The 16,259-nt window shown below is 37.6% G+C and overlaps 1 protein-coding gene and 1 long non-coding RNA gene across 11 annotated transcripts in view; one reads left to right on the forward strand and one right to left on the reverse strand.

The window, feature by feature from the left end:
- ELF2 (E74 like ETS transcription factor 2) overlaps nt 1-16,259 on the reverse strand; it is a 107,988-nt gene that overhangs the window by 13,409 nt on the left and 78,320 nt on the right. Inside the window, exon 1 of one of the 10 annotated variants that reach the window (XM_045880432.3) lies at nt 9,254-9,519. The exons of 8 other annotated variants lie outside the window; for them this stretch is intronic. In XM_045880432.3, coding sequence (XP_045736388.1) covers nt 9,254-9,311 — 58 coding nt within the window. In that variant the 5' untranslated portion in view covers nt 9,312-9,519. Of the gene's footprint in view, nt 1-9,253; nt 9,520-16,259 lie in introns of those variants that run through there. One more of the 10 variants, XM_045880431.3, reaches the window with a different exon arrangement.
- The window catches only part of LOC129045975 (uncharacterized), a 46,105-nt gene continuing 39,610 nt past the window's right edge, over nt 9,765-16,259 (forward strand). The window contains exons 1-3 of the long non-coding RNA XR_010409557.1: nt 9,765-10,053; nt 12,349-12,515; nt 12,651-12,844. This is a non-coding gene — a long non-coding RNA (uncharacterized LOC129045975). The remainder of the gene's footprint in view (nt 10,054-12,348; nt 12,516-12,650; nt 12,845-16,259) is intronic.

The following is a 16,259-nucleotide window of genomic DNA, read 5'->3' on the forward strand; positions in this document are numbered from 1 at the left end:
CTTTATGCTTTGCTGACTGAATTACTTGTGAAAAGTAAAGCATACAGCAATCGTTTGGCTTTTCGAGTCCAACAGCTTGGGTCCTAGTCGCTGCTACTTATTTGTTACCCTAGACCAGCAATTTAATTTCTTGTAAGGAAACTGATTTCCTTTTTTACAAAACAGGTGTATTACCTCAGATAGTTGTGAGAATTAAGTAAGGTGATACCCATAAAAAACATGTACAATGCCTGGCATATGGGTAAGAATTCAATAAATGGTGATAATTTCTTTTTTTTTTTTTTAAGATTTTATTTATTTATTTGACAGAGAGAGACACAGCGAGAGAGGGAACACAAGCAGGGGGAGTGGGAGAGGGAGAAGCAGGCTTCCCGTGGAACAGGGAGCCCGATGCGGGGCTCGATCCCAGGACCCTGGGACCATGACCTGAGCCGAAGGCAGATGCTTAACGACTGAGCCACCCAGGCACCCCAAATGGTGATAATTTCTTATCACTACTGTAAGATTATAAGTTCCTTGAGGTCAGGAGGGTTATCTTAATTCATCTTTGTATCTGCTATAATTCCCAATATAGATTTTTAATACAATAGGCATGCAAGTATTTCTTTTATATATTAAAGTTGAGGATAACCCACAGACCTTATAGGAAAATTGGCCATTCAAGCACAAACTTATATTAATGATATATTAATTTCACATTCTAACTTAAAAATATTGAACATTCTACTTGGTTCTGAAACATGAATATATAACAGTTTCTAACTGGATAGATTTTTCTCAAGATGTCCTCTAAAAAGACTAAAAGGAAGTATTTGTATAAATTCCATAAGCTATATTACAAATTCACAAGTTCTACACATTAAAGATAGGAATCTTTTAAAACTGTTTCCAGGAAACTTTTAATTGGAAAAAAAAAATTCACTTGATCTCAAAATTCACCAAATGCTAAAGCCTAAGCCTTAAACAGCAGTCATTTGGAGAGCATTTATTAAAAAAAAAAAAAAAAAAATCCAGCGACTGTTTTACCACCTGTTGCACATCATCCACACTCTCAACCAAGGTACTGGGTCTCTCCAGTTGCTCTGTCCATTTATGGAAATCTGCTCAAAGCTAAACAGTTCCGGAGAGGCAGCCAAACCTCTAAGTAAATCTATCTTTAGGTGACCCTGCTTACTCTTATCTGCTGCTTCACTGAAGCAAAGGATTCAATCAGTGCTTCTAGCTCAACTTTAAGAAACTTAGTAAGTATAAAATATATTACCATTCTCAAGTAATTTTTTCAAAGTGCCTTCCCACAATACTCACATATACTAAAGAACCTTGGAAAGCAAAGTCTCAAGTTTTTAAAGAACTTCATTCTCTTTAAAGTCTGCTTGTGTTGCAATTTAGGTGTTGTCTTAGGTGCTATTAATAAACTACCCTGGGTAAACTAATTCCTTATGTAATTGTATTAAGACACACCCTAAAAACCTTACCATATTAAAATCAGAGCTTCAAAGACTTGATAATGCAGCAATAGAATTTTATCCAATTTTTTCATGTTTTCAGTTATAAACAAAATGAAACGTGCCTAACAATTACAAATAATGCTGCCCTTTTTATGTGGTTTGAGGCACATTTTTAAAACCATGATTTCATGTTAGTTATGTCAGTGGAAATTATTTCTTTTTTTTTTTTTTTAAGATTTTATTTATTTGACAGAGAGACACAGCAAGAGAGGGAACACAAGCAGGCGGAGTGGGAGAGGGAGAAGCAGGCTTCCCGCTGAGCACGGAGCCCAATGCGGGGCTTGATCCCAGGACCCTGGGATCATGACCTGAGCCAAAGACAGATGCTTTAACGAATGAGCCACCCAGGTGCCCCGGAAATTATTTCTTAAAAGTATATTTTCTTGCTCATATTTCTGACCTCAAACTCCCCTTTCTCCCAAATTCAACATATTATTTCCCAGGACTGTTTTACATTTACGGAGTAAAACAAAACACAAACAAACTTAAGAATAACATTTATTAATTCATATTTTAAATTTAGGATGAGAATATCAAAAATGCATACGTTTTCTGTGAATTATCAATCAGGAGATCTAATGATCTATGTACAGTCAACATTTGGTTGTTGAGCATTTACCATATGTCAGACCCTGTGTTAGAAATCCGAGACAAATGTTAATAGATCTCTAGCCTTGTGAAGGTTATACTAATAGTTCAGGAACATAAATGGTAGTATCAAAAACATAAATGGAAGTAAAATATTTCAAAACTTAAAAAAGGTATAAAATAAAGTTATTCTATAAGCTAACAGCTTAAGTGGAGCACTGATTTCTCTTTTTTTTTATGCTTACTAATTTTACTTTTTGTCATTTTTATTAACTAAAATAACCCAAAGCACATGCAAACAAACACCTAAGAGCTCATACTTAGATCAGTTTTTACAACAGCGTACCTATCAATTTCCAAGAATACTTTACCATTTTGAAAAAGCACTTTTTTCTTTTGTTGATATAGTTTTTGATAAAAGAAATTTAAGAAATATTTCTCTTATTCAAGTTTCTGTAATTTTTTAAAACTTCAATTCATTTGGTTCAGCTCAGTAATTCAAATACAATTTAAACTAGAATTATGCACAATTCTTAAGGATAAACATGAGTTTAACAGTGTTGTACAATCAAAGTAAGCAATTAAGCAAACTACAAGCAAGAGCTGAAAACTCCTTATCTCTTACTTAAAACTTGATTTATTGGTATCTTTCTAGACATGTGTATGAAATTAATGGGACCAAAAAAAAAAGCAACTCATTTTAAAAATAGAAACAATGAAGCCAAAAGTAATCTGACAGGTATCATTTTCTACTTAAGACTAGTACTTGGTGTTGCTAGTCAATCCCTCTTGAAGAAATAAACGTTATCAAACAAATTTCAAAACAATTTTAACTTTAATCATAGTGCCAAAAATCAAATTTGCTTATGCCCTCCTTCACTATTGGTAGGAGTCTTCTTGTTCCATTTCCAGCTTTCTAATCAACTGGTGTTTGTATGGTAGACTATTCCAGACTCACTCAACAGCTGTTACAAAATACCAAACTTGGTAATTAAGTCTGACAAGAGACATACCTCTCAGCTTTGCAGAAGCGAATGCTGGCAATGGATCTAGCTCATAACAAAGTTCTTAAAGTCAAAACTAAAAATTAATAGCAATTTAATTTGAGAGCAATGGAAAAAATTAGAAAACACTTCCTTAAAAGATAGTAGTATGCCCCTACAAGCAAGACCATAAACTAATAATGCAAGGTCATCACTCAACCAGGCACGTGACTTACCTCAGCTCATCTTCTAATGCCCCAAGGCATAATAGGTAAGTGAAAAACACAAATGAATGCAATAAAAAGGGGGAAAAGGTAAAAGTCTGGGACACTCCATCTTTTCTTGTTCCTCTTTGACTTTTTAATCAATAGTTACAATTTAAAAGTTTAGAAGATAAAAAGAACTAAAATTTTCTAAATAGAGCAGCCTGATGAAAATACAACATGAGCCACATTATAATTTTTAAATTTCCAAAAGCCAGATTTTAAAAAGTGGAAACTGAAATTAATGCCTTTCATTTAACCCAGTATATTAAAAATACTGTCATTTCAACATGTAATCAATATGAAAGTTGTCCACAGCTTCAGTTTTTATGTTTAAATTAAAATTTTAGAAAATTAAAAATTCAGTTTCTCAGCCACTCAGTAGCCACATATGGTTAATGCCTATGGTACTGAAAAGTGCAGAGTAAATAAAACTGTAATATAGCTACTCTCAAACTTTTCTGGTCAAAGGCAACTTTCATACTCAAATTATTGAGGACCACAAAGAGATTTTGTTTATATAAGTCCTATTTTAAATTTTATTCTATTTGAAACTGAAATTAAGAAGACATTAAAGTATTTATCAATTCATTTAAAGTAATAAACCCAGTACTTCTAAGTAGTATTTTAATGAAAAATAGCTTTTCTACAACAAAAAAAATTAGTGAGTAGCTTTGCTGTACATTTTAGTAAATCTTTTTAATACATGGTAGAAAGTGGTTGGATTTATTTGATTCTTCATTAAATTTGTTGTAGTATCAAGTCAGATAGCCTCTAGAAAACTCTGAACACTTGTGAAAGTGAAAAGGCAAATAATGTCTTAGAATTCTTATGAAAACAATTTTGACTTCACAGACTCCCTGAAAGAGTCTAGGGACTCTGCAGATCCTCAGCTCAGAGATTTTTGTTTTTAAGGACTGCAACTAATATTTATTACCAAACAGAAAAATAACACCCAAATTCTATCTTGTTTCTTTAAGTTTTAGCTTCTAAACAGTGTACAGATGAAAAATTATATGACTCCATTTTCCAAAAGTACAACAGTATTTTGTCCACTTACACATAAAGGATTTTTTAACAAGTTTTTCATAAATACTTCTTTGCATCCCTTTGAACATTTAAGCTACAGATAACACAAGGAGTTTCAATAATTATCAAGAACATGCTCCGACCCACCCTTCTCCACCAACCACATGCGTTTCAAAAGGAAATTGTTTTATGCTGAATTATCCTGACTGCGTATTTAAATACTGATGTCACTCTTTAACTCAGTTTTTTATGAATTTTAGTACTAATGCTGCAATAAATTCTGAAGACTAATTTCTTTTTTATTCTTTTTAAAAATTTTATTTATTTATTTGACAGGGAGAGACACAGCGAGAGACGCAACACAATCAGCGGGGAGTGGGAGAGGGAGAAGCAGGCTTCCCGCCAGGCAGGGAGCCCGATGCGGGGCTTGATCCCAGGACCTGGGACCATGACCTGAGCAGAAGGCAGACTCGTAATGACTGAGCCACCCAGGCGCCCCCGAAGACCAATTTCTTTAAACACTTCAAATATGTTTGTTTTTTTTTTTAATGGGGGCTGGCTGGCATAGTCAGTTAAGCCTCCGATTCTTGGTTTTGGCTCAGGTTGTGAGATCTGCCTTGCACTGGGCTCCACTGGGCTGCACTGGGCTCCACTGGGCTCCGAGTTCAGCGCAGAGTCTGCTTAAGTTTCCTTCCCTGTCCCTCTGCCCCTCCCCGCTGCACTCGCTCTGTTGCATGCGCTCTTGCTCTCTAAAATAAATAAATCTTTAAAAATAAAAAATGAATGCCATTCTTCCAGTTTTATTTCAACACATGCTTCATTTTTTCACATCCTAAATTGTTTTCAAACTGATCTTTTCAAGATTGATAACCAGGTATTTCAATTTACAGTAAAATGGAAGTAAGATTTTCAAGTTCAAACTTCACAGTGAACTTTGACAAATCAGATTTGTTTTACCAGTGAAAATACTTAAGCTAAATTTCCAGAAAACTCTCTCCCCCCCCATTTAATACCAGCATTAAAGTAGAACAAAAGTTCTGGTGACGATGTCTCTCAACCCAAATTCTCCAATTTCTTAATTCTCAGTTTCTCAAAAAAAGAAGAAACAAGTCAAGGAGAGTATAATTGAGAACAAGAAGGCAGAATATTTTAAATTGAAAATCTTCCAAAAAATCTAGATCACACTTACACAATACTTTCACATAATTAAGAAAGTAACATTCATGGTTCCCACAGACTAGACATGTTTTTCCTATTATTTGCTATATATATAAGATTAGCTATATATACGTATCTTCATATATACATACATGAAGATAACCCTAAACTATATCATAGTCTCATTTAACTTACAGACCTGGCCTCAAATTCCAATTTGGCACAAACATTGGCTAGCAGAAATTAAACTCCCAATTAGGTAATGACCTTACAGACATTCATTTACACAGTGCAATGTAAAAAAAAAAAAATCCAAGAAGGAAAAAAGCCTTCACTTTCCATTAAATATTTTAACTACTTATAATCTTAGAGTTATTAGAGATCCCCTAGTCAATCCTGTCCTCTTACAAAAAAATGAAACCTTAAAGAAGTAAAGTCACTAGCACAGAGCTAGTTTAGTGACAGCGAGATGAAGACGGTCATCTCCTGACTTCAGGTTCAAGGCTCTTTCTCATCATGTTATAAGTGAAAGTTTTACAACATATGTCAAGTCTTCACCACAAAAATATTTTATATGTTAAAATAAGTGATTTTTAATAAAGAAGCTTATTTATTTCATTCTTAACTCAGAGTCCTCTGACAGCAAAAATGCTGATAACTAAAGCTGAAGTTGGTAACTAAAGTTGATAGTTAAGCCTCAAAAGGAGGAAAATAAAAGCAAAAGTATATCCCCTAGTACCTTAAAATATAACAATATAGTAGTGGTAATATTAAGTGCTTTATAATTGCTTAGAAACAACAGTTATGCTAACAATATTCAACTTAAAGCTTATCTCCTCTAGAAGTTTTCATTAATATCAGTCATTATACACTACTCATCAACCCATTATAGCAAATCACTGTAGTTACATTAACATTTATGTATTAAGTAGATTTACATCTGTCTCCTCAATTAGACTGTAAAATCTTTGTGAGGAAGAATTATGCCTAACACAAAATTCCCTCAAGGGAATAAAAAGGTATCATTCTATTTTACAAATATAAACTTCACAAACATTATTCTCCCAACATCACTGGAAATTAGCAGCAATCTAAATTTTTATTAATTTAGATCCATGATTCCTCATCTTGTGGGCCACCTTTCCTCCCCAACTTTTAACTCACTGAATGATTCTTGGGTAAATCAGCAAACCTGTCTCAAATTTCCTTCTAAAATAGGGCTTGTAAAAGAGCTTCAGGGGCGCCTGGGTGGCTCAGTCAGTTAAGCGTCTGCCTTAGGCTCAGGTCATGATCCCGGGGTCCTGGGATCGAGTCCCGCATCAGGCTCCTTGCTCTGCGGGGAGCCTGCTTCTCCCTCTCCTCCCCACTTGTGCTCTCTCTCACTATCTCTGTCTCTCTCTCTCAAATAAATAAATAAAATCTAAAAAAAAAAATTAAAAAAATTTTAAAAAAAAGCTTCAGATTACATGAAAATGATTAAGGAAATAATTTGAAAACAATTATATGTAAAACATATTCTTTGCAGAACATTATAATCATAAAGGAAACTTCAATTGTTAGGATTTGTAAATACTAAAGAAATGCTCTAGGACCAGAAAGCACATAAAAAAAAAAAAAAAAACTTTTATCAAAGGGAGATTAAACTTGTATTTTCAAACTGTACACCGTCTATAGGTTTCCATTCCAAGCAAAATATCTACAGGTCACATTCAGCTTCGCTAATTCCAAAAGCTTATGAAAGAAATACCTTCCACTGGCAAAATTTAGCCCTCTAAACTTTACAATATTTTTCAAGATTCTGACTGCAGGGGCTACGCTAAGGTTCTCTTGGTATGTTCACAATCACTGGAAACATCTCTTGAAATGTTTAACACTCACAAAAATATCACTGACCCACACAATTACAGGTATTGTTAGTACCAATAATATAAGACCAAAAATTCCGTTCCTTAATTCATATTACGTTATTAATGGACTGAACATACACAAAAGGAACCAAGTTCTTATTTACTAACACTTTAATTCTTGCTCTTATCAGAAAATAACTGTCAAATGTGTTTCAGTCACTACGCAGGAAACTGTGATTTTTCTTGGGACTTTTAAAACATGTAATACTACATTTTATAGGAAAAAAAGGCTGGTCACTCATGTATTATACAATACATAGTTATATCATTCAAGACTTTATTTCAACTAAAAGTCCTGTTAAATTTAGCGATACCCGTTATGTTCATGATTTTCCCCAATCGAACTGAATCAGAGTTCCACCAACCAAACCACTAATTTCACGCTCCCAGAGTATAAGATCTTTTACAGCATTACTCTTCGGTGAATATTTCCCATATTCCAATTCCCATAGTTGGCGATATGAAATAGAACCCCGGGAAAAGGAACATGTATGCTTGTTACTGCTATAAGTAAGTAATATTCTAGCACTGCTACATGGATTGAGGGCCCTGATTGCGCTGTCTGCTATTAAGTAAAGCTGCTTTTTCTATGTAACTTAAGTCCGTGCCCTTCCGCTGCAGCAGTGGCGCTGCACATCCCCCACCCCCGCGGCCACTTCCGTGTTTACACTCCTCTTCCCTCCAATTCCATGCGTACATTGTCAGCTTCACTCCCGCCCAATCTTCATTGGCCCAACGCGGGCCCCGAGTCCCGCCCCCAGAAATCAACGTTCTTATTTGGAACATCTCAGAGAGCAGATTGGAACCAGGGGCCTGTCAATCCCGACCGTTCTGTCCTCTCCGAGGCGCTTCCGCTATGGTGGGAGGTTTGGGGGGGAGGGGAAAAGGGGGCAATTCCGTGCTGAGACTTCCCTAGGGCCAAGACTCCCTCTCGCCCGCCCCACTCCTTCACATTCACCCACTGTTTACAAAAATAAACGTTCTTCTCTGATGCCCCAACGCTCTAGGTCAGGGGCACCAAATATATCCCGTGTCCTTCCCATTCTTCCCCCTAAAAAAACAACCCACGAGGGAAGGGGCATAAACCTACTTCTTCACAGCCACCCATTAAATGAGGAAAGGGAGGCGGGCCCCTGAGAGAAACATCCTCCCGAGCTATTGCACATTATTCAGTGACCCTTTCCAGAACCGTTACTCCTGAGACCGCACAAGGTGGGGACGTGAAGAGGAGGGGCAGAGCATTTTTTTGGCGGGTATCGGTCTACCGGACATGGCCCGGGGCTGCCTCGTCCACGCGGAAGTCGTGGATTTGCGGACCAAGTCTGAAAGGAGAACCGAGCGGGGGTGGCGAGCGTTCACCGGAGAAGCCCGCCGCCCCCGACCGCGGGCAGCAGCGGCCTCTCCGGCCAGACAGCGTGGCAGGCGCAGCCGAGAGACAACAGCCTCACTCACTTCCTGGTTCCTCAGCAACTGGGGTGAAGCGCACAACTCGTCCGCCCCCGAGTCCCTAACTTAACTGCGGCTCGGTTCTCCAGCACCGGCTGCCAGCGCTCCGCCCGGCAGCTGCCGCCGCTGCTCGCCGAACACACCCTGAAGCGACAGCGCCAGATTCGAGGCAGGTTACTCTCCAAGGTGATCACTTCCTGATTCGTCGCCTCCATTACTTCATTCACTACCCCCCTTTCCCCCGGCCGCTCCACTGACTGAGGTGGACACTGAACCCCCTGCACTGACCGCCATAGGGGAGTCACCCCGCCTTCTGTGCACCCCCTCTCCTGCTGCACCGATGCACAGGAGAAAAGTTCCCCTGTCCTTACCAGCCCGGATGAGCAGATCCAGCTGGTTCGTGGGTCCCTCATGCAGAGACGTCGCCATGTTTATCCCGGGGCTGGAGCTGCTGCTTCACATTGACTTACACCGTGAGCAGCGGCGGCAGGGGAGGAGGCGGAACCCGCGGCCGGAGACACACGCCGTGCGACCGACACACACTCACGCACTCGCACACACTCAGACGCCCGGATCCTTGCGCGTCCTCCGACAGGAAGCCGAGGCCGGCCCGCCTCCCGCCGCGGGGCTGAGAAACCCCACCACCTAACGGCAGGGGCGGCGGCGGCGGCCGCCTCGGCTGGCAACGCGATCCTTCCGCCCCGCGCCCAGACAGGAAGTCCCGGACGCCCGCCCCGGAGAGCGGCCGCGGCCCACCGCGAGAGAGACACCTGAGGCTGGAAACTGCCCCGGGAGCCGCGGCCAGGACAAGGCCCCTCGGCAGGAAGAGGCACATTTCACGCTCTGCGGAAGAAAAGTCGGCAATTGTCCCCACTTTGGAAAAGAGCCATTAATCAAATTTTCTTGCTGGACGAGATCTAATACCTAGTCCCACAGCTGTAAATAAAGGTGGCTATTTAACTTGTTTGGGCCGTTCCAAAGCTTATGCAACGTGTAACCCGTCCGCTTGAAAAAGCTGCACTTTAAAACAGGAATAGCAACAACAAAAAAAGAGGCACACCTACAAAATATGCTAAAAGCTTTACTTGGAAAGTAAGGAGTTTCTAACTACTTTCAGAGGCTGACTTCGTCTTTTTCCCACTACAGAACTGTTAAAGAGCACACTAAACAGGTATTTATTAGTAAACAACAGAACATGCCAACCTCTGGGAGATCAGATTATCCTTCCCCAATTTGCTAGTCAAGAAATTCATGTACCCTTTCATTTCTATTTTGTTCGTTTGGAAACAAAGGTATTCATTTATATCCTCTCCTTTAAAAAATATTTTTCATAGAAACTAATCTTATAAATAAGTACATGCTAAATAAAATACAATAGAAGAGGGGGATAAATTGCATTTCGTGACTACAAATTTATTGACGAAAGAAAATCAAACCAATAAAATGACTCAGATGAATCTTCATTAAAACAAAAAAATGCTTCCCTGATCCAAAAGAGGTTTGAAAGAAAATGTTGCCCTGAAGTTGTTTCTACACATAATTTATATAAAACAGTGCCTTCTCCAGAGTAAGTGCTCAATAAGTTTTTTTAAATAAACACCAAAAAAGATTTGGTATTTACAAATTTAATATTTATGATCTGAATGGAATGAACTGTGCTGATAATCTAGAAAGGAAAAAAATTGCCAGGGGTAATACTAATGTAATATTTTACAGAAGTTTGCCCAGTGTGTCAGTGCAATTTCAGAATACACATACACAGCCCATGACTTTTTTTTTCATTTCTTCTCAATACTCACTTATTCTTTTGGAGCTTTGTCCTAGCCCTACCACCATGATCCCCACCCTCCCCCAAAAAAACTTATATGCCATTTCCAAAGTACAACTCCCCTTAAACTCAATAAGGATCTTTCTTGCATTAGGTAAACTTTCACCTACGGGACAGAAGGAACTGTATGACTGGCAGCTTTTTAAATCTCTAGCCAATTTTTAAAAAGGGTCATCCACTGATAGGCAGCATCTTAACTGGAGACAGTTTCCAGGTGGGGGATGATATGGAACGCCAAGGAGTAACTGCTGGCTTTAGGCAAATCACGGAAATTGATAATAAACCTGAATTTCTACTCCTATCAATGAGTAGTAGATTTTCATGTATTTAAAATGGAAGAGAATCGTATTTTTTCTGGAGGCAACAGGTTAACTTGGCTCAAGAAGGCATACTCAACATACGAGTCATTTTGCAGCCTGATGTGTAACTTTTACCCTACAGTTTGCTTCTTGAGCTGTATCTTAAGAAGTCAACAGTGTGTATTTTATTCTTTGTACATCTTAATTATATGTATTCACCTCAGCCTTATATTTTAAGTTCCAAGAGAAGAGAAGCTATATCTATGCCTAAGACTTCACTCTGTGTGTTTGTGTGTGTGTGTGTGTTTGTGTGTGTGTGAGTGATAACAAATCAATTCAGAAAGACTGGAAAATATTCCTATATATTTAAAATTCCTGTAAAAATAGAATTCCTTGGGCTTTAATGCACTTCTGCCTTGCTACTGAAACTAAGATTTCAAAAGCCACCAAAACTTTAGAAACCAAAAATACTATACTGGAAATAGCAAGTAAGGATAAGCTGCTGCTAGAAATATAAGTTGGTACAAACTTTCAGGAAAGCACTGTGGCATTATATGTTAAGAGTCTAAAAGAGGTTCATACATTCTAACCCAGGAGTTTCATTTCCTGGGCCTAGCCTGAGGAAATAAGACATTCAATGGATTGTGCCATTAAAAATGCATTTGAAAAAATTTTAACAACACAGTAAAATAGTAAAAATACAAATATGCCAAGATTTAAATATATATTTCTTCCACCAATATGACTCAAACCCTGTAGTACATGTGAATGTATGTATATGTAATATACTGTATACATGTGTGTACACACACGTTTCACACATACTCATCTGCATTTCTCAAGTCTTCAAGATTAAGCAGGTATTATTAATAAGCAGAATAAAAAACTGAGAACAGATAGGCTAGGATGGTAGACAAATCATATTACAGCACATAAGAGCAAATTCATATTCTGCTAATAACATTACAGAAAGATATCTCCTACATCAAAGTTACTGCTATATCCTAGCAGGGGGAAAAAAGATAAATAGGTAACTCTTACTGAAATAAAAGCCACTATGCTAAATGCTTTACATTCACTTTTTTCACATACTCCTCCCCCTCATTCCTATGAATTATATATTACTATTGCGCTCACTTTATTGATGTGGAATCTAAGGTTCCTTGACCAAGGTCATAGACTTAATGGGAGGATTTGAACCCAAGCACTGACTCTAGAGTCCTTACCCTCAACCACAACCCAAGCACCAAAGTAACAAGGCCTTTTTATCTGTTATAATGCATTTAGTCCCTGTCCATTTTCTTGTCTGAAAATCCTTTTTTTTTTTTTTTTTTTTAAGAAAGAGAGAGCACAAGCAGAGGAGGGGCCGAGGGAGAGGGAGAGAGAGAATCTGAAAAAGGCTCCATGCTCAGCCCAGAGCCCAATACCGGGCTCCATCTCACAACCCTGAGATCATGACCTGAGTTGAAATCAAGATTCAGATGCTTAACTGACTGAGCCACCCAGGTGCCTCTGAAAATTCTTTTATATTCCTCCCTTCAAGACGTGGAACCTAATACCCTTCTCCCTTCTAACAAATAGTATAAAGCTGAAGTGATGGTGTGGGACTTCAGAAACTGTCTGCTTGATCTCTTCCTTTAGGGTCAATCTCTGAGGAAGCCAACTGCCATGTCATGAGTACACTCAAGTAACTGTGGAGAGGCCCTTGAGGCAAGAAAAAACGGCATCTTGCCAACAGTCTTGTGTCTGCGCTAACTATAAGACCGATCCTCCAGCCCTAATCAAGTCTTCAGAGGACTGCAGCCTCACAAAAGACCCTGTGCTAGAACCAGCAAGTAAGCTACTCCCCAGTCCTTAACCCAAAAAACTACAATATAAGAAATGGTTGCTGTTTCAAGATGCTAAATTTGGGGTAATTTGTTAATCAGAAAAAGAAAATACAGAAGGAAGGCATTTAAACTCTCAACTTGTCACATTTCAGAGCTTAGATTTTAAAAAAGGATAAAGTTTAGAAACGACTTTAACTTTTAACTACAGTATCCTGAGCAGTTCTTTCCATTTCTTAATTCTTTATAGTCCAGGCATCAACTCTTTCATCCTCCAACCTCTCCATTTTGAAAATGTCTTTATATTATCATTAAAGTCTAATATAACAAAAAATAGATACCCTTGGCTTTTTGAATGATTTTATGGTTCCACAGTAACCAAAATGGAAAACATTCTTGAGAGATATTGTTTCCAATACCATATATGTTGCAAATGTTTTTATTTTTAGATTACCCAGATGATTTCATTTGTGTTTTCCATTTATCTAGTATATGGAATCATAAAATGTTACGGATTGGAAAGGAGCCTAGAGACCACATCACCTAGAGGTTTTCAAAAAATAAAGAACCTGAATATCATGATCTCTCTTCCTGGCTACCCTAAATTAGATATATTACATCTTGAAAACCAAATATATAATTGTGTGCTCTAAGAGATGCTAACAAAAACAAAAGGCACAGGCTTTAAAGTTTAAAAAAATTACAGGTTGGAATCTAAGGGAGTAGACATTCTATGCATTAATATTATCTTCCTACAATTCAGGAGAAGGATGCCAATTTCCTATTTTAGTAATAACAGCTCTCTACCAATGGGAGAGTTATTTGAGAATCACTAATTTAGTCCAATGCCCTTACATTTTACACATGGGGAAACTGAGGCCCCAAGAAATTAAATAATTTGATCAGTCATACAGTATCTTATGATTTCAAGGTCAAAAATTCTACAGTCTTCTATAAAACTTAGAAATTATAAAACAGACAAAAAGTTAAATCCATTTTACTCCAACTATATAAACTATAAGTTGCAAAATGATTGATGTTTTGTTTTTTTTAATATCAAAAGCTAAAGCAATGGTTAATGTCTTTTCTGACAAATTAAGAAAATAAATGAAAAAAATTTTTGAGCAGTGAATGGTGGGAGAACAATAAAAGGACGCCAAATGGTCTAAGCTTTTCTGATACAACTGAACTAATAAAATTCAGAGCTGGGGTGTGATGTGTTGGACACGCTTAGGAGGAAAAAAAAGTCAAGAAAACTAAGCTATAAGAAAAATATGCCTGGGGCGCCTGGGTGGCTCAGTCGTTAAGCGTCTGCCTTCAGCTCAGGTCATGATCCCAGGTTCCTGGGATCGAGCCCCGCATCGGGCTCCCTGCTCCGCAAGAAGCCTGCTTCTCCCTCTCCCACTCCCCCTCCTTGTGTTCCCTCTCTCACTGTCTCTCTGTCAAATAAATAAAAAATAAAATAAAATCTTTAAAAAAAAGAAAAAGAAAAATATGCCTATCAAACAATAAAAAAAGAAGAAGAAAGAAAAATATGCCTATCAAGGACAAACTAGAAATCAAGTGATTTAGGACCATTAAGTAAAGCTTGGTTCATCAGCCTTGGAAGACAGACAATAAATGTAGAATCTACAGATTTACAGAGAAAAGATTAATTATTTCACATGTTTTATGCCACTATTTTATTATCTATTTGCAGTTTTTTATACTACTGACTTGTTTATTTAATAGTCAGGTTTTATAAAGTATTATTAAAATGAAGGTGTGTGAACCCATAGTCACATATTCATTCATTTATTCAACAAATAATTATCTAGCACTTACTTTGAGCAAGTTTCTGTCATAGGCATCTATTATTATACCTGGTAGCACTAAGTTATATAACAAAAGGAAAAAATTAAGCCTTCCTAATGCACACAGAACTCCCACTAAGGGTGAAATCCTTAGAGACGGTATGATGTATGAAACTGATTATACATGAAATTAGGAAATAGTGGGTTTATACTACAATTTGGACTACCACCCAGGAAAGTTAAAATTATTTATATGTATAAAAGCCTTCATAAATCACAGATTTTTAATGAGGGGTTCACAAAGGCAAAATTTTGTTAGTACTCTGCATTTTTCTAAAGAGAAAGGCCATTGCTTGTTTTAGTCTCAAAGAGATCCATGACTCCTAAAAGTTATTTTATCAGAAGTTCCTAGAAGTTATTTTATCATAAGTTATCTTGCCATATGCATTTATGGACTACAAAAACTCTACAGTGAGTAAGGATTCAGTATGTGCCATTTTTAAGACTGACGGTTTGGGGGCACCTGGGTGGTTCAGTCAGTTAGTTACGTGGCCAACTCCTGGTTTCATCTCAGGTCATGATCTCCCGGTAGTGAGATCAAGCCCCAAGCTGAGTGAGCCCCAAGTAGAGCTCTGCACTCAGCTCAGAGTCAGCTTCAGATTCTCTCTCCCTCCCCCCTCACCCTCTCACACTTTTTCTCTCTTTCTAAAAAATAAATAAATAAATAAAATCTAAATAAAAAAAATTAAGGTTTGGTTTAGATTCATGTTTTCTGCATTTTACTTATTAAGTTATTCCTGGGACAGACTCTCCTTGAGCTTGTTGACTCTTCACTCTGTGGTTTACACTAGGTGACACACTGCTTCTGATTCTTAGCAGCCATTCCTAGAAGACTGTCACTGATGTTGTAGCTAGTCTTTTCCTATGGATATTAGACAAACAACTCTTTTCAAACAGCATTTATTAAGCACCCATATGTACATGATACCCTGCAAAATGAGTTTAAATAGTTAATGATAACTACATTTTAGATAACATTTATGACAAGTGATTTCAAGGGCTTGGATTTTTATTATCATTAGAGAATATGTAGTATCTTGAATACTCTGGAAATTTTTTTCAATTCTTGTGAAACTTTATAAGAGCTAATACATGATTCGCATTTACCATGTTTATGAAAAATTTACAATGGAGTTCTCAACTAAACTATACTACCACTTTAAGTCAAATTCTATTTTGATTGATTCCTAAAGGAATATTCAGATTACGTAATTTCTTCCCCTCTTACAATATAGCTTCTGCACTCTACCCACCAAAAAGTTCCTCAGAGGTTAACACTGAGCATTTAATTGCCAAACCCAGCTATCTCCTCTTAGTCTTCACCTGACTCTACTTCTCTGCACAAATAACATTATTAACCACCCCTTACTGAAATCCTTCCCTTCATTTGATTTTTCATGAGAATAAACTGTCTGGCTTTGTTTTCTCCTATTTGTTTCTTTTCAGTTGATTTCATCCACTTCCACACAACCCTTAAATGTGGTGTTCTCCCAAAGTGTGATCGATCCTTAACCACTTTCTCTCTTCCTTCTTTACTCTTTCAATAGTATTTATTATCCATTCACTTCCAG

Source organism: Mirounga angustirostris, unplaced genomic scaffold, assembly GCF_029215605.1.
Source record: "Mirounga angustirostris isolate CCGP_5_RB_7025 unplaced genomic scaffold, mMirAng1.0.hap1 SCAF_2, whole genome shotgun sequence".
Taxonomy (NCBI): Eukaryota; Metazoa; Chordata; class Mammalia; order Carnivora; family Phocidae; genus Mirounga; species Mirounga angustirostris.